This window comes from Nerophis lumbriciformis, linkage group LG22 (assembly GCF_033978685.3).
Source record: "Nerophis lumbriciformis linkage group LG22, RoL_Nlum_v2.1, whole genome shotgun sequence".
In the NCBI taxonomy this organism is placed as follows: Eukaryota; Metazoa; Chordata; class Actinopteri; order Syngnathiformes; family Syngnathidae; genus Nerophis; species Nerophis lumbriciformis.
The window spans coordinates 33243539-33263272 of record NC_084569.2 but is presented as its reverse complement, the minus strand read 5'-3'; the positions used below and the strand labels follow the sequence as shown (position 1 = coordinate 33263272).

Below are 19734 nucleotides of genomic sequence, written 5' to 3'. Positions count from 1 at the left end.
GACCAAATTTATATTTCGTTGGCACGTGGCCTTTTTTTTTTCAACATTAAAATGTAACTGCATAAAAATTTTACAAAGGAGAAAAGTTACACAAGAAGGATTTAATATTATTTATTTAAATTTTTTTCTAATAAATGCACATCATCAACATTGAAAATGCACTTTTAACATGCGTGCATTAGTTGAAAAAATATTTTGATAAAAATTATTATGTATTATTTAAGGTTCCAGGCACTGCACGTGGTCCGAATTTCATTAATTTATATTAGTTACAAGTAAAAGATTAAGACTTTATATATTTACACAAGAATAATACTTTGATTTTATTTTTGGTCAATTTGTGGTGTCTACCTGAATTGCGTGCAAATAATTTGTACTTTTTGCTTTGAGAACAATATTGCGTTTTTATGGGTGTTGTGTGATCCTATTCTGGCACAACGATTGTATGTAATAAACGTGGAGCGGTTGTTTTATTTTGAATATGGTTTTGTTATGTATGAATGTGTGCCTTAATCTTGTACATAAGGATATAACCATATGAACATTTCATATCATGGTTATTACCACGGTATTGTTGAATGTGCTCAAAATGTACTTATACACACTGATATATTTTTTTAATAACTAAAATAAACTGACACAAAGAAAAGCCATTTTTTGCATGTTTTGTGTTTATGCTTCACTGAGTTCTAGTATTTTATCTCTTTTATTGGCTATGTCATGTCTGTGTAATCATGTTTTGTTTTAGTCATTAGTTTTGTTTTGTTTAGTTATTGGACTTTTTAGTTTCTGGCTTTTCACTCCCTTGTCTTGTCTCCATGGTTACCCATTAGTTTCACCTGTTCCACGTTTGGACTCATTATGCACTCTTGTTTGTCACCATAGCAACCCATTAGTTTTCACCTGTCATGTCACACACCTGTTTTGAGTCACGCACCTGTTGTTAATCATGTCTGTGTTATTTAACCTTTTCATTTTCTGTTGTTCGTCCTGGTGTCATATCTTTTCTAACCCTGCTATCCTCGCGTATCAAGCCCTGTTCACGGTCCCATGCCACAGTAAGTGTTTTTTATTTCGTGTTCACAGTTTCTACCTTTGTGCAAGTTTTGTTTTCATTCGCCAAGTTTTTTTTACCTCCGCCATTGTGCGCGCTTTTCGTTTGTTCCTTTTTGATAGTAATAAATAAATCATGTACCCACCTTCAAGCCATGTACGATCCAAATTCACTTACATCTTGGGAAAACTAAAACTCCATAGTCCTCGTTCTGACAGGCTAAGCTTTTATTGTTTTAAACATTAGTTTGTACTGTAGCAATTTAATATTCATTTAAATGAAAAGTGCACAACAAATAAAATATTTATATTATTTATTATTTCTGGCTTGGCATTATGGCGTCCTAATGTGTTCAGCGGTCCTTGAACGCACCGTAAAAACACCTGCGCCTGGTTTTCTTTTGAGTATAGAATGATCTCTGTTCTGAGAGAGCACAATGTAGGTCCCATGCACACAATTGAATATCTTAGCCGCTCAGTGAATAATTTCTTTATATTAGTAAAACATTGGGGTATATTGTTTCTTAAAGGGGAAATATCTTATTGTCTCATGTTTTCATGTTAGCATTTAAGTATGTTTATGAAAGTGCAGTTATCAATCACGTTTTGTCAATCATTTTCATTTAAAACATTAATATTAACTATCAGGAGTTTTACTGTTTATCGTTACATCCTGAGTTGTGCATTTCTAAAAGCATTTTCTTGAAATTTTAGACCCCAGGAAGAATAGCTGCTGCTATTGTAGTAGCTAATGGGGATCCTAATAAACCAACAACAACGAACTCTCATTAAAAAACATTGAATTCATCGATTAATTGTTGGGATAAGCAGGAAAAGTATTAATGGACATTTTAGACGAGTGATTCTCAAACTATGCCAAAGAATCACTTGATTAAAGTACAGTGTTTTATTTTCCTATATACAAACACAGTGTTACTGTTCAAACTGTGTGTAATGTTACAGTGGCCAGAAATATTAAATTGACTTGTTAAAGGGGAACATTATCACCAGACCTATGTAAGCGTCAATATATACCTTGATGTTGCAGAAAAAAGACCATATATTTTTTTAACCGATTTCCGAACTCTAAATGGGTGAATTTTGGCGAATTAAACGCCTTTCTAATATTCACTCTCGGAGCGATGACGTCACAACGTGACGTCGCATCGGGAAGCAATCCGCCATTTTCTCAAACACCAAGTCAAATTAGCTCTGTTATTTTCCGTTTTTTCGACTGTTTTCCGTACCTTGGAGACATCATGCCTCGTCGGTGTGTTGTCGGAGGGTGTAACAACACGAACAGGGACGGATTCAAGTTGCACCAGTGGCCCAAAGATGCGAAAGTGGCAAGAAATTGGACGTTTGTTCCGCACACTTTACCGACGAAAGCTATGCTACGACAGAGATGGCAAGAATGTTTGGATATCCTGCGACACTCAAAGCAGATGCATTTCCAACGATAAAGTCAAAGAAATCTGCCGCCAGACCCCCATTGAATCTGCCGGAGTGTGTGAGCAATTCAGGGACAAAGGACCTCGGTAGCACGGCAAGCAATGGCGGCAGTTTGTTCCCGCAGACGAGCGAGCTCAACCCCCTATCGACCCTAGCTTCCCTGGCCTGCTGACATCAACTCCAAAACTGGACAGATCAGCTTTCAGGAAAAGAGAGCGGATGAGGGTATGTCTACAGAATATATTAACTGATGAAAATTGGGCTGTCTGCACTCTCAAAGTGCATGTTGTTGCCAAATGTATTTCATATGCTGTAAACCTAGTTCATTGTTGTTAGTTTCCTTTAATGCCAAACAAACACATACCAATCGTTGGTTAGAAGGCGATCGCCGAATTCGTCCTCGCTTTCTCCCGTGTCGCTGGCTGTCGTGTCGTTTTCGTCGGTTTCGCTTGCATACGGTTCAAACCGATATGGCTCAATAGCTTCAGTTTCTTCTTCAATTTCGTATTCGCTACCTGCCTCCACACTACAACCATCCGTTTCAATACATGCGTAATCTGTTGAATCGCTTAAGCCGCTGAAATCCGAGTCTGAACCCGAGCTAATGTCGCTATAGCTTGCTGTTCTTTCCGCCATGTTTGTTTGTGTTGGCTTCACTATGTGACGTCACAGGAAAATGGACGGGTGGTTAAAATCAGGCACTTTGAAGCTTTTTTTAGGGATATTGCGTGATGGGTAAAATTTTGAAAAAAACTTCGAAAAATATAATAAGCCACTGGGAACTGATTTTTAATGGTTTCAACAATTCTGAAATTGTGATCATGTTCCCCTTTAAATAAAACCCCTGCCTTGTTTTTAATGAATACTTGGGCCTACTACGCTACTGATATTTTAATGTCGGTCAATATGGTGGTACTTGGCGAGCCAGGTGTTTTCTGAGGTGGTGCTTGGTGAAAAAAAGTTTGAGAACTACTGGTGTATATGAATAAAACATCGAGGAAGTTATTAGGCACAATTTTGAATGTAAAAAACCTTAATAGAGGTCATTATTGTTATTATTCATTATCAATGGTGCTATTTCTATTGGTATTTGTATTGCTCCATTTCTAGTGTAATAATGTTCATTGTCATTTCTGTATTATTATTTATTTCACTAACTGCTTCTTTGCTATCACTTTTACCATCATATTTGTACATATCCTATTTGCTGATCTTGTTCTATTATTGTTGTTGTTGTCGTCTCTCTGTCTTATCACCCTCTTGTCCCCACAATTTCCCCCTTTGTCTTCCTTTTTTTCTCTTTCTATCCCCTCCTGCTCCGGCCCGGCTGCACCAAATGATAATATAAATCCATTTAATTAAGTCAAATACAAATAAGGCAACAAGAGAAGTATCCCACACTTCTCCTTTGTAAATGTGTACAGCCGATATGGGCATCTATGTCAACTATCTGATTTGCCTGAGAAGCTGGACAGGACAAAAATAAATAAATAAATAAAATATAATAAAAAAGATTTTCTTAGCCGCTCAAACAATAATGTGTACATATAAGTTTAGATTGGGGTATGTTGTTTCTTAAAGGGGAAATATCTTATTGTCTCTTGTTTTCATGTTAGCATTTATGCCAGCAAGTGAGTTTATCAAAGTGCAGTTATCAATCACGTTAATTTAAAACTGTAATATTTAGAGATGTCCGATAATATCGGACTGCCGATATTCTCGGCCGATAAATGCTTTAAAATGTAATACCGGAAATGATCGATATCGGTTTCAAAATTATCGATTTTGGTTTCAAAAAGTACAATTTATGACTTTTTAAAATGCCGCTGTGTACATGGACGTAGGGAGAGGTACAGAGCACTAATAAACCTTAAAGGCACTGCCTTTGCGTGCCGGCCCAATCACATAATATCTACGGCTTTAACACACAAGTGAATGCAATGCATACTTGATCAACAGACATACAGGTCACACTGAGGGTGGCCGTAATAAACAATTTTAACACTGTTACAAATATGCGCCACGCTGTGAACCCACACCAAACAAGAATGACAAACACATTTCGGGAGAACATCCGCACCGTAACACAACAGAACAAATACCCAGAATCCCTTGCAGCACTAACTCTTCCGGGACGCTTCAATATACATCTCCGCTAACACCAAACCCCCCCCCAACCTCAACCCGAATTCGGAGGTGTCAAGGTTGGCAAGTATCCTCTAGTATACTCTGGACTGAAGCTGTGTGCCTTCAATGTTTTTGTAGCTGTTGTTTTGAGGCATGTTTAAAAACATTTTTAAATAATGCACTTTGTGAAAGTCAAAGTATAGTATTTCCCATAGTTGTAGTGGGTATCAGGATTATCTCAGGGAGAGCATGTCCCAAATTCCAAGCTGCTGTTTCGAGGCATGTAAAAAAAAAAATAATGCACTTTGTGACTTCAATAATAAATATGGCAGTGCCATGTTGGCATTTTTTTTTCCATAACTTGAGTTGATTTATTTTGGAAAACCTTGTTACATTGTTTAATGCATCCAGCGGGGCATCACAACAAAATTAGGCATAATAATGAGTTAATTCCACGACTGTATATATCCGTATCTGTAATTAAGAGTTGGACAATATTGGAATATCGGCAAAAAAGCCATTATCGGACATCTCTAATGAAAACACAACATTAAAATCCAAGCATTTTCAAAGTTATTAAGCGCCCGTACGCACCCGGTCTAATGAGGACAATCGGCATGGAAAATTCCGTGACGTCAAAACAGGATGTCGCACGGACGTTTGCACACAAACTCGCGTCTTTTAGATTGTCATTCTTTTTGCAAAGAACACTGCAGAAATGCTTGACATTACTAACATCGTGCAGGCTTAATATAATCACGTGACGAGAGCTTCATTTGACGACGTAAAACGAATACGTCCCAGATAACGCCAGAACAGTCGAACTAAATATAGCGTTACTTTTTCTTTTTTACTACCTCCTGTTAACATATTTGACAAATACTAACACGGTAACATGCGAAGGTAACATTATATTTCTAAAAACGTGATACATGCCAGGAACCTATGCAACGTTTTTTTCCCCCATTTTATAATGAGCCTATTGAGTCAGACTGCCGAGACATATGATGAACATTTCCAAGCATTTACAAGCACTTCACCCAAAATTCAAGCATTTTCCAAACCTTGAAAACACAACATTAAAATCCAAGCATTTTTAAGGTTTTTAAGCACCCATGCGAACCCTTTAAATCAGGCCTGGGCAATTATTTTGACTCGGGGGCCACATTTAGAGAGAAAAAATGTGTCTGGGGGCCGGTATATCTATTTTTAGGAACACTAATACAAAACCTCACAATAATGTCTGATTGAATGCTAAAAACGTCGTGACAGACCGCCTTAAAAAACGTAATGGAATTTTACATTTTTCTACCAACGATAAAACACTGAATATTGACAAAATATGAATGTCACACTTTCTTTCGATCGGAATATTTTACAATCAAGTGAAACGCAACAAAAATGCAACAAACAGGGAAATATGAACGCGAAGGGTACAAAATAAACCACCTACAATCTGATATATCTGATACATCACTAAGCTTTAGAACTTTGTTGTAAAAATCTCCTTCCGCGTCTGTGGAAACGCTTCCCACCCAAACTGCTCGGTGACTCGTCTGAGCTGCTGTGACGTCGATTACCATAGTAACTAATTAGATGACCATAGTAACTAATTAGATTACCATAGTAACTGGTATATCATCCAAAAGCGCAGATTCCAACCATTGAAATAATTGGTATAGTTCAAGACTTACGGTCATTAGAAAACATCACTGCACATCATAATGGCAGCTAGGGATGATGTTTGATAAGAAATTATCGAGTTCGAGCCCATTATCGGATCCTCTTATCGAACCGATTCCTTATCGATTCTCTTATCGAATCCAGATAGGTTGTTGTATATGGAAAAAAACACAATATTTGGTTTAACAAAAGCTCACTTTTATTTTATAAGAAAAAATAAATAAATAAATAAATATTGACTGTTACCCCCCTAAAAAAAAAAAAAAAAAAAAAATATTGACTGTTGTTACCCAAAGTGTATTAAGTGGGATTTTTCAGAAAAACAAATATATACAGTAACATAAAAACAACCTGTCTCTGTGATCACTATAGGTGTATAAATAATAATATAGTGTTAAATAAAATCAGTCCCTTGGGCACAAAACTGAACATAATACAGCTCTCCAAAAAGTGCACTTCTGCTGCTATTGGAACATACTAACTACACACACAGGCAGACAGCTAACAAACAATCCAAGACGTCTAATGAAGTTCCAAAGCAGATGAATCCATTTAGGCTCTTTATTGTTGTTGATCTTGCTTTGTCTTTTCCTATCTTTACTTTTGTCTTGCAATGACAAATGTATAAGCTATGTGATTCAATTAACATACTGAAATTTAATACACAATATGTAAATATTAGCTTCACACAAATATACAGTACTATCATCAAACAAATACTTCTGAATGTTGAAACTATTTCGATGGTGGAAATACACGACTGGCAGCCATTTTAAGTCCTCAAAACATCCATTGAAACAGTGCACAAAAATCGTTTTTCAATAAACATCTTAGTATCAAATTTAACCACTTTCCACCTTAATATTGAGTTACATAAACAAGTTAAACAGTTTACTTACAGACTTATCTTTTCCAAGGCTTGTAAGAGCTAACACAACTTGTCTATTTCTCGTCGCCAACCCGGAAGTGCCCAAACTATTGACGTGTAGTATTTTCATATCGCCACAAGGTGTCAGTAAGAGTCTACAATCAAATGGGCATAACATTGCCCATTTGGGATTCGTTCCCAGGGATTCGAATAAAGAACCAACTCTTTTTCTTTACTACAGTGGCCTCGATAACGGGAACCGGTTCTCAAAAAGGGATTTGAGTCCATGGAATCAGTTCTTTTCTTATCGAACAACCGGGAGAATCGGTTTCGAATATCATCCCTAATGGCAGCTACACTTTCCATCTTAAACATCTACAATCCCCGTTTCCATATAAGTTGGGAAATTGTGTTAGATGTAAATATAAACGGAATACAATGATTTGCAAATCATTTTCAACCCATATTCAGTTGAATATGCTACAAAGACAACGTATTTGATGTTCAAACTGATAAACGTTTTTTTTTTTTGCAAATAATCATTAACTTTAGAATTTGATGCCAGCAACACGTGACAAAGAAGTTGGGAAAGGTGGCAATAAATACTGATAAAGTTGAGGAATGCTCATCAAACACTTATTTGGAACATCCCACAGATGAACAGGCAAATTGGGAACAGGTGGGTGCCATGATTGGGTATAAAAGTAGATTACATGAAATGCTCAGTCATTCACAAACAAGGATGGGGCGAGGGTCACCACTTTGTCAACAAATGCGTGAGCAAATTGTTGAACAGTTTAAGAAAAACCTTTCTCAACCAGCTATTGCAAGGAATTTAGGGATTTCACCATCTACGGTCCATAATATCATCAAAGGGTTCAGAGAATCTATAGAAATCACTGCACGTAAGCAGCTAAGCCCGTGACCTTCGATCCCTCAGGCTGTACTGCATCAACAAGCGACATCAGTGTGTAAAGGATATCACCACATGGGCTCAGGAACACTTCAGAAACCCATTGTCAGTAACTACAGTTGGTCGCTACATCTGTAAGTGCAAGTTAAAACTCTCCTATGCAAGGCGAAAACTGTTTATCAACAACACCCAGAAACGCCGTCGGCTTCGCTGGGCCTGAGCTCATTTAAGATGGACTGATACAAAGTGGAAAAGTGTTCTGTGGTCTGACGAGTCCACATTTCAAATTGTTTTTGGAAACGGTGGACGTTGTGTCCTCCGGACCAGAGAGGAAAAGAACCATCCGGATTGTTATAGGCACAAAGTTGAAAAGCCAGCATCTGTGATGGTATGGGGGTGTATTAGTGCCCAAGACATGGGTAACTTACACATCTGTGAAGGCACCATTAATGCTGAAAGGTACATACAGGTTTTGGAGCAACATATGTTGCCATCCAAGCAACGTTACCATGGACGCCCCTGCTTATTTCAGCAAGACAATGCCAAGCCACGTGTTACATCAACGCGGCTTCATGGTAAAAGTGCGGGTACTAGACTGGCCTGCCTGTAGTCCAGACCTGTCTCCCATTGAAAATGTGTGGCGCATTATGAAGCCTAAAATACCACAACGGAGACCCCCGGACTGTTGAACAACTTAAGCTGTACATCAAGCAAGAATGGGAAACAATTCCACCTGAGAAGCTTCAAAAATGTGTCTCCTCAGTTCCCAAACGTTAACTGAGTGTTGTTAAAAGGAAAGGCCATGTAACACAGTGGTGAACATGCCCTTTCCCAACTACTTTGGCACGTGTTGCAGCCATGAAATTCTAAGTTAATTATTATTTGCAAAAAAAAAATAAAGTTTATGAGTTTGAACATCAAATATGTTGTCTTTGTAGTGCATTCAATTGAATATGGGTTGAAAATGATTTGCAAATCATTGTATTCCGTTTATATTTACATCTAACACAATTTCCCAACTCATATGGAAACGGGGTTTGTAAAAAAAAAATATTTGGGAATGTCCGGCGGGCCAGATTGAAAAGCTTAACGGGCCGCACGTAGCCTTAATTTCCCCAGGTCTGCTGTAAATAAAACCTTGTGTTTAATGAATACTTGGGCCTACTGCGCTACTGGATTTAAATGTTGGTCAATAGGGTGGTACTTGAAGAGCGAGGTGTTTTCTTAAGGTGGTACTTGGTGGGAAAAAAAGTTTGAGAACCACTGGTGTATATGAATAAAACAATGAGGAAATTATTAGGCACAATTTTGAATGTAAAAAAAACATTTTTTTGTATGCGAGCAATAGTTTTATGAACACACGTGGAGATTAATATTAACATGTTTCTGTGGGAATTGGTGTAAAAAGTTTAAACTAACAAATACAAATACAAAGATAAAAGTGTTCGAAGTACTTAATAGGAAGAAGTCACTCACCGGTGTCCGGTAGTGTTGGCGGCGCCTCTCTGCTGAAGCACCCCGGCTCTCTGTACACCGAGTGCGGGTAGGAGTACTCACTTTTACCGCAAGAGAAGGCTCCACCGGGGACCATCCCGTTCAGGTTGTAGTGGCTGTACGAGTACGGGCTCATGTGCTGGGCCGAGTAGGGCTGCTGCGCCGCGTAAAAATCCTGCGAGCCGTGGAGCGCCCCGGCGTGGCCGCCGTAGAAGCCCATGTCTGCGGGGGAGGGCTCCGGAAGGCTCGGGGACGCGCGGAGGTTCGGCTTCTTGTCCTCGAACACAGGTGACGGCTGCCCGTTCATTGTTGAGGATGTCGACGTCCCGGCGAGTGTTTGGAGGAGAAAAGAAAGGAGAGTGTGGAGCTGGCCTTCCTAAAGCGGTCCACGGTGGCGGCGCCTAAGCCACAAGTGGAGCTCCTAATTACAGGGCGCGCCGAAGTGAACCAAGCCGGGCAGGAGAGAAGGAGTGGAAGTCTTCTTCTCATTGGCTCAGCCTCTCACTCCCAGCCTTTACCCCGCACTGCTTGTCGCCTGTCTGACTCCCTTCGTCTCCCGCAGAAACCTCCAGTCAACCTCCCCCTTCAAGTCTTAAAAGCAAGGGCCTTCCAAACTGTGGCCTGGGGGCCATTTTCCAACAACACAGGAAAGTAGAAGGATGGGCATGGGGGGGTCACTTCTTATACATTTAGTGCAGGGCAGTGACGTCATGGGGGGGAAAAAATGTAAAAAGGAAAAAAAAAATTTAAATTTTTATATGTATCCAGTGATTATACTATAAAGTTATTTTCCATTTAACTTCACCAGTTAAAATTATTTTTATTCAAAATCGCTGAATTTTCACATTTGCCGTTCAAATACTGAGAAGAGACGGTGCAGTGATCAGCAGCCAGTTGAGGCCAGAGGTGGGTAGAGTAGCCAGAAATTGTACTCAAGTAAGAGTACTGTTACTTTAGAGATTTATTACTCAAGTAAAAGTAAGGAGTAGTCACCCAAATATTTACTTGAGTAAAAGTAAAAAGTATGTTGTAAAAAAACTACTCAAGCACTGAGTAACTGATGAGTAACATACACACACATATCATATATATATATATATATATATATATATATATATATATATATATATATACACATACATTGATATATACAGTATATAATTTATATATTTTTTTTTTGCCGTTTTTGTTTACATGTTAATAGTGTTTTAATGAATATACATGCATGTTTAACACATATAGATTCCTTTCTTTCATGAAGACAAGAATATAAGTTGGTGTATTACCTGATTCTGATGACTTGTATTGATTGTAATCAGACAGCAGTGATGACAAACGTCCACGTTTTCAAATGGAGGAGAAAAAAAGTTCCTCCTTTCTGTCTAATACCACATGAAAGTGGTTGGTTTTTGGCATCTTATATGTCCAGCTTCCATATTCGTTTTTATACACTTTACAAGAAATACATTGGCGGCAAACTCCGTAGCTTGCTAGCTTGTTTGCGCAGGCTTTCGGAGACTCTTATTTTGAAAGCGCAGGCGCGATGGAGCGGCACTTTTATTGTGAAGACAGGAACTGTGCAGTCAGTCTTTAGGCTTTTGACGGGGTGTACGGTTGAAATAAAAAATGGTCTTTTTTCCTTCACACTTTTGATTGATTGATTGGAACTTGTATTAGTAGATTGCACAGTACAGTACACATTCCGTACAATTGACCACTAAATGGTAACACCCCAATAAGTTTTTCAACTTGTTTAAGTCAGGTCATGTGACCCCTGGCTCTGTTTGATTGGTCCAACGTCACCAGGGACTGCATCTGATTGGTGGAACGGAGTGAACGTCACCAGTGACTGTATTTGTTGAAACGCAGGCACTATGAAGGTCTGTCTGACAGACCAAAACAAACAAAGCGTGCATTAACAGATCGATAAAAATTAGTAGCGAGTAGCGAGCTGAATGTAGATAAAAGTAGCGGAGTAAAAGTAGCGTTTCTTCTCTATAAATATACTCAAGTAAAAGTAAAAGTATGTTGCATTAAAACTACTCTTAGAAGTACAATTTATCCCAAAAGTTACTCAAGTAGATGTAACGGAGTAAATGTAGCGCGTTACTACCCACCTCTGGTTGAGGCACATCACTCAGTGCCTCAACATGGATTGCGCAATGACTCGGCTAACTGCTGGCCTGCTGTGCAGTGAGACCGTATTGCTATATGAACTATATTATACATTCCAGTGACGTGCGGTGAGGTTGATGGCTGGTGAGGCACTGACTTCATCACAGTCAGATTTACAAACATATGAACCCTAAAGAGTATCTTATTCACCATTTGATTGGCAGCAGTTAACGGGTTATGTTTAAAAGCTCATACCAGCATTCTTCCCTGCTTGGCACTCAGCATCAAGGGTTGGAATTGGGGGTTAAATCACCAAAAATTATTCCCGGGCGCGGCGCCGCTGCTGCCCACTGCTCCCCTCACCTCCCAGGGGGTGAACAAGGGGATGGGTCAAATGCAGAGGACAAATTTCACCACACCTAGTGTGTGTGTGACAATCATTGGTACTTTAACTTAACTTTAACTTTACACATACAAACTGTAGCACACAAAAAAGCACATTTAACAAAAAAACGTTATTATAGTCTTACCTTTACTTATAAATGCGCCGCTGTTGTGCTGGATTAATGAACCCCCTGATGGGAGTGTTATATCAACTAAAGCCCTCACTTCAACTTTCCACGTGCAAGATTGAATCTATTTAAAAAAAAGTGTAACCGAGGGTTTATAAATGTCGCCTATACTGTATGAAACTACAAAATAACAAACACGGAGGCTCCAGTTTACACGAGGACCACTTTATTTACCTTCTTTCAAAAACTTCCGCTCCACTCCAACATGTCAAAATTCCGCTCTTAGCGCCTTCAAAATAAGAGCTCAAGGCATATACTGTATAACAGCGCATAACAGGAACTTAACATCACAAAGAGGAAAGCCCATAAAAATAGGTTACAAAAGTTATTTAATAAGAAGCCAAAAAGTGCAAAAACAATAATGTTCGTGTTGGAGGAGTTGTGAATTAGGTACACCTGCAGTCTGCAGGTGTACCTAATGTTGTGGCCCAGCAGTCATTCACAACTCCTCCAACACCAACATTATTGTTTTTGCACTTTTTGGCTTCTTATGAAATAACTTTTTTAAATAGATTCAATCTTGCACGTGGAAAGTTTAAGTGTGGGCTTTAGTTGATATAACACTCCCGTCAGGGGTTGCCGTGCATTCTACGGCGGGGGTGCAGGAGGCGAGCCTCAGCCAGTGCGTCTTTTGCAGCCGTTTTATGATCGCTCAGCACAAGAAATACTTTACACACATACAGTTGTTGACAAAATACACTGTACATTATATACCTCAGCTAACTAAACTATGGAAATGTATAATATAATTCATATAGCAATACGGTCTCACTGCACAGCAGACCAGCAGTTAGCCGAGTCATTGCGCAATCCATAATGAGGCACTGAGTGACGTGCCTCAACTGGCTGCTGTTCACCGCACCGTCTCTTCTCAGTATTTGAACGGCAAATGTGAAAATTCAGCGATTTTGAATAAAAATAATCTAAAACTGGTGAAGTTAAATGGAAAATAACTTTATAGTATAATCACTGGATACATTTAACAATTTAATTTTTTTTTTTTTTTTTTTACATTTTTTTTCTTTCCATGATGGCAGGTGAGGCCCCGCCTCACCTGCCATCATGGAAAGAAAAAAAATGTATGTGTGTAACGTATTTCTTGTGCTGAGCGATCATAAAACTGCTGCGAAGACGCACTGTGTGAGGCTCGCAGTAATCCCGCCTCCTGGTGCCGGTTAATGCACCCCCGCCGTAGAACGCATCCCCCGGCGGGAGTGCCACACCGACCAAAGCCCACACCCAAACCCCCCACGTGCAAGACCGAATCCACCCAAAAAAAAGTCACTTAACAAGAAGCCAAAAAGTGCAAAAACAACAATGCTCGCGCCGGAGGAGCCGTGAACGACTGCAGGGACACAACATTAGGTACACCTGCAGACTGCAGCACGGATTTCATATTTCATTCATTCACAACTCCTCCAACACGAACACCACTGTTCCCGCACTTATAAGTAAAGGTAAGACCATAACGTTTTTTTTAATTAAATGTGCTTTTTTGTGTGCTACAGTTTGTATGTGTAAAGTTAAAGTTAACTTAAAGTACCAATGATTGTCACACACACACTAGGTGTGGTGAAATTTGTCCTCTGCATTTGACCCATCCCCTTACTCACCCCCTGGGATGTGAGGGGAGCAGTGGGCAGCAGCGGCGCCACGCCCGGGAATAATTTTTGGTGATTTAACCCCCAATTCCAACCCTTGATGCTGAGTGCCAAGCAGGGAAGAATGCTGGTATGAGCTTTTAAACATAACCCGTTAACTGCTGCCAATCAAATGGTGAATAAGATACTCTTTAGGGTTCATATGTTTGTAAATCTGACTGTGATGAAGTCAGTGCCTCACCAATCATGAACCTCACCGCACGTCACTGGTGCAGGGGTCCCCAACCTTTTTTGCACCGGGCACCGGTTTAATGTAGGTAGGCTGACCATATTCTGAAACCCGAAAAAGAGGACACATATATGCGTGCCAAGGCCGGGACTAGGTGAAAATTTGCCAATGATACTTGAACTTGCCTTATAAATAATATATTTATCTAAATAAAGCATGTTTTTCTCCTCTGTTGACATCAGTGTTGGCTAAGGATGATGTTCGAAACCGGTTCTCCCGGTTGTTCGATAAGAAAAGAACCGTTCGATAAGAAAAGAACCGATTCCATGCACTCGAATCCCTTTTTGAGAACCGGTTCCCGTTATCGAGGCTACTATAGTAAAGAAAAAGAGTTGGTTCTTTATTCGAATCCCTGGGAACGAATCCCGTCTCACAAGAAATGCCCTGTGGGACATCACAGGAAATGACGTAGCTCAGTCTAATGACTGAGCTACGTATAAACAACTTTAACACTGTTACAAATATGCGCCACACTGTGAACCCACACCAAACAAGAATGACAAACACATTTCGGGAGAACATCTGCACCGTAACACAAGAACAAATACCCAGAATCCCTTGCAGCCCTAACTCTTCCGGGCTACAATATACACCCCCGCTACCACCAAACCTCACCCCCCAAACCAACAAAATTTAAACATAAAATAATTTAACTCAAAATGTGTCCAAAATTTTTGGTGGAAGATTTTGCATATTTTGTGTGTTTGCCATTAAAAACATAGTTTTGTTTGACAAAAAAGGACGGAAAACAAACAAACAAACAAACAAAAAAACAACATAAAAAACTAAAACATTTTGAAATGAGGGATAGATGTGAAGTTGATGTAGACTCCAGAGATTTAAGCGTTAAATATAAAATGTATGTATGCCCTGGCACACCATTATCATCATTTCATGACCCAAGCAAAACCCTTTTTACACTTTTATACTGAAATAAATACACCTACAACTTATTAAATAAAAACTACCAGCAGTGGTAAAGTTTAGATCCATGAAGGAAAGAAGAAAGTGAATGAATGTTTATAACTGAATACATTTACATATGTATACACATTTGTTTTCTTTTTTTAAATTATTTTTGTAATGAATGAAGTAACGTTTATGACAACCTTTTTCCAAAACACAATATAGAATGTGAGATATAACAGGATAATGCATAAGTTTATAATTTGTTTTCAAAACGCTTACAAAAAAGTGGGACCCCAAAAATTTACTGTGGGACCCCATTTGTATGACTTGGAGTCCCTGGGACCCCATTTTGAAAATTCCTAGCACCAACACTGCTGTCAACAGAGGAGAAAAAATGCTTTATTTAAATAAATATATTATTTATAAGGCGAGTTCAAGTATCATTGGCACGCATATACAGGACTGTCTCAGAAAATTAGAATATTGTGATAAAGTCCTTTATTTTCTCTAATGCAACTAAAAACATGAAAATGTCATACATTCTGGATTCATTACACATCAACTGAAATATTGCAAGCCTTTTATTATTTTAATATTGCTGATTATGGCATACAGCTTAAGAAAACTCAAAAATCCAATCTCAAAAAATTAGAATAGTTCCTCAGACCAAGTAAAAAAAAATTAAGATTTATAACAGCAAAAAAAAACATATACACAACACAGGAAATGTGATGTGCCACAAGCAGCAAAAATAATGGACCGGAAAAAACACCTCAAAGGGGAACATTATCACCAGACCTATGTAAGCGTCAATATATACCTTGATGTTGCAGAAAAAAGACCATATATTTTTTTAACCGATTTCCGAACTCTAAATGGGTGAATTTTGGCGAATTAAATGCCTTTCTATTATTCGCTCTCGGAGCGATGACGTCACAACGTGACTTCACATCGGGAAGCAATCCGCCATTTTCTCAAAAACATTACAAACACCGAATCAAATCAGCTCTGTTATTTTCCGTTTTCTCGACTGTTTTCCGTACCTTGGAGACATCATGCCTCGTCGGTGTGTTGTCGGAGGGTGTAACAACACGAACAGGGACGGATTCAAGTTGCACCAGTGGCCCAAAGATGCGAAAGTGGCAAGAAATTGGACGAAATTTGTTCAAAATACGAGGGTGTGGGGAAAGCCGACGAAATGGTCAGTCGTTTGTTCCGCACACTTTACCGACGAAAGCTATGCTACGACAGAGATGGCAAGAATGTGTGGATATCCTGCGACACTCAAAGCAGATGCATTTCCAACGATAAAGTCAAAGATATCTGCCGCCAGACCCCCATTGAATCTGCCGGAGTGTGTGAGCAATTCAGGGACAAAGGACCTCGCTAGCATGGCAAGCAATGGCGGCAGTTTGTTCCCGGAGACGAGCGAGCTAAACCCCCTGGATGTCTTGGCTCACACCGTCCCTTATGCCACCGAAGATGATCAAGAGAAGAATATCGACCCTAGCTTCCCTGGCCTGCTGACATCAACTCCAAAACTGGACAGATCAGCTTTCAGGAAAAGAGAGCGGATGAGGGTATGTCTACAGAATATATTAATTGATGAAAACTTTATTCATTACTCTCGGTTTTACATAAATTATTATACATAAACTGTGTTTACCAATAATTTAGCTTAAAAACATTACAACACTTAAAAACAAACACATACCAATCGTTGGTTAGAAGGCGATCGCCGAATTCGTCCTCGCTTTCTCCCGTGTCGCTGGCTGTCGTGTCGTTTTCGTCGGTTTCGCTTGCATACGGTTCAAACCGATATGGCTCAATAGCTTCAGTTCCTTCTTCAATTTCGCTTAAGCCGCTGAAATCCGAGTCTGAATCCGAGCTAATGTCGCTATAGCTTGCTGTTCTATCCGCCATGTTTGTTTGTGTTGGCATCACTATGTGACGTCACAGGAAAATGGACGGGTGTTTATAACGATGGTTAAAATCAGGCACTTTGAAGCTTTTTTTAGGGATATTGCGTGATGGGTAAAATTTTGAGAAAAACTTCGAAAGATAAAATAAGCCACTGGGAACTGATTTTTAATGGTTTTAACCCTTCTGAAATTGTGATAATGTTCCCCTTCAAGGCATGGCTATTCACCTATAGCAGGGGTAGGGAACCTATGGCTCTAAAGCCAGATGTGGCTCTTTTGATGGCTGCATCTGGCTCTCAGATAAATCGTAACTGACGTTGCTTAACACGATAAGTAATGAATAATTCCGCTGGTAATCACAGTGTTAAAAATAACCATGTATCAACCAGACTACAAAGCCATCAGCAAAACCATGCAGCACCAGAAGTCGCATTAATGGTAAGAAGTATTTTATTTATTATTGGTTAGCTTCACAATAACACTGTTATTCAAAATAATAAGAAACTTATTATACTCTAAAAATGTTGGTCTAACTTAAAAATGCATGCATTTAGTTGTATTCAGTGTTAACATTTTTTATACGGCTCTTACGGAAATACATTTTAAAATATTTGGCTTTCATGGCTCTCTCAGCCCAAAAGGTTCCCGACCCCTGACCTATAGTGATCACAGAGACAGGTTGTTTTTGTGTTACTGTATATATTTGTTTTTCTGAAAAATCTAAATATACTTTGGGTCACAACAGTCAATATTTTTTTTTTTTTTTTTTTTTTTTAGGGAGGTAACAGTCAATATTTATTTATTTATTTAATTTTATTTTTTTCTTATAAAATAAAAGTGAGCTTTTGTTAAACCAAATATTGTGTTTTTTTCCCCATATACAACAACCTATCTGGATTCGATAAGACAATCGATAAGGAATCGGTTCGATAATGGGCTCGAACCTGATAATTTCTTATCAAACATCATCCCTACACAGATATGCGTGCCAAAGCCGGGACTAGGTGAACATTTGCCAATGATACTCGAACTTGCTTTATAAATAATATATTTATTTAAATAAAGCATTTTTTCTCCTCTGTTGACAGCAGTGTTGGTGCTAGGAATTTTCAAAGTGGGGTCCCAGGGACCCCATCAAGTCATAAAAATGGGGTTCCACTTTTTTGTAAGCGTTTTGAAAACAAATGATAAATGTATGCATTATCCTGTTATATCTCACATTCTATATTGTGTTTTGGAAAAAGGTTGTCATAAACGTTACTTCATTCATTAAAAAAAAATAATAAAAAAAGAAGACACATTTGTATACATATGTAAATGTATTCAGTTATAAACATTCATTCACTTTCTTCTTTCCTTCATGGATCTAAACTTTACCACTGCTGGTAGTTTTTTTCTATGTTTTTATTTAATAAGTTGTAGGTGTATTTATTTCAGTATAAAAGTGTAAAAAATGTTTTGCTTGGGTCATGAAATGATGATAATTGTGTGCCAGGGCATACATACATTTTATATTTAACGCTTAAATCTCTGGAGTCTACATCAACTTCACATCTATCCATACTTGCCAACCTTGAGACCTCCGATTTCGGGAGGTGGGGGTTGGGGGCGTGGTCGGGGGTGGGGCAGGGCGTGGTTGGGGGCGTGGTTAAGAGGGGAGGAGTATTTTGACAGATAGAATTCACCAAGTCAAGTATTTCATACATATATATATATACAGGTAAAAGCCAGTAAATTAGAATATTTTGAAAAACTTGATTTATTTCAGTAATTGCATTCAAAAGGTGTAACTTGTACATTATATTTATTCATTGCACACAGACTGATGCATTCAAATGTTTATTTCATTTAATTTTGATGATTTGAAGTGGCAACAAATGAAAATCCAAAATTCCGTGTGTCACAAAATTAGAATATTACTTAAGGCTAATACAAAAAAGGGATTTTTAGAAATGTTGGCCAACTGAAAAGTATGAAAATGAAAAATATGAGCATGTACAATACTCAATACTTGGTTGGAGCTCCTTTTGCCTCAATTACTGCGTTAATGCGGCGTGGCATGGAGTCGATGAGTTTCTGGCACTGCTCAGGTGTTATGAGAGCCCAGGTTGCTCTGATAGTGGCCTTCAACTCTTCTGCGTTTTTGGGTCTGGCATTCTGCATCTTCCTTTTCACAATACCCCACAGATTTTCTATGGGGCTAAGGTCAGGGGAGTTGGCGGGCCAATTTAGAACAGAAATACCATGGTCCGTAAACCAGGCACGGGTAGATTTTGCGCTGTGTGCAGGCGCCAAGTCCTGTTGGAACTTGAAATCTCCATCTCCATAGAGCAGGTCAGCAGCAGGAAGCATGAAGTGCTCTAAAACTTGCTGGTAGACGGCTGCGTTGACCCTGGATCTCAGGAAACAGAGTGGACCGACACCAGCAGATGACATGGCACCCCAAACCATCACCCAACCATGCAAATTTTGCATTTCCTTTGGAAATCGAGGTCCCAGAGTCTGGAGGAAGACAGGAGAGGCACAGGATCCACGTTGCCTGAAGTCTAGTGTAAAGTTTCCACCATCAGTGATGGTTTGGGGTGCCATGTCATCTGCTGGTGTCGGTCCACTCTGTTTCCTGAGATCCAGGGTCAACGCAGCCGTCTACCAGCAAGTTTTAGAGCACTTCATGCTTCCTGCTGCTGACCTGCTCTATGGAGATGGAAATTTCAAGTTCCAACAGGACTTGGCGCC

At 39.1% G+C, this 19734-nt stretch overlaps 1 protein-coding gene across 1 annotated transcript in view; it reads right to left on the bottom strand.

Moving 5' to 3' along the window:
* The window catches only part of LOC133615267 (homeobox protein Dlx3b-like), a 46496-nt gene extending 36371 nt beyond the window's left edge, over positions 1-10125 (bottom strand). Inside the window, exon 1 of the mRNA XM_061973741.2 lies at positions 9573-10125. Coding sequence (XP_061829725.2) covers positions 9573-9897 — 325 coding nt within the window. The 5' untranslated portion in view covers positions 9898-10125. The remainder of the gene's footprint in view (positions 1-9572) is intronic.
* Positions 10126-19734: the final 9609 nt, after the last annotated feature.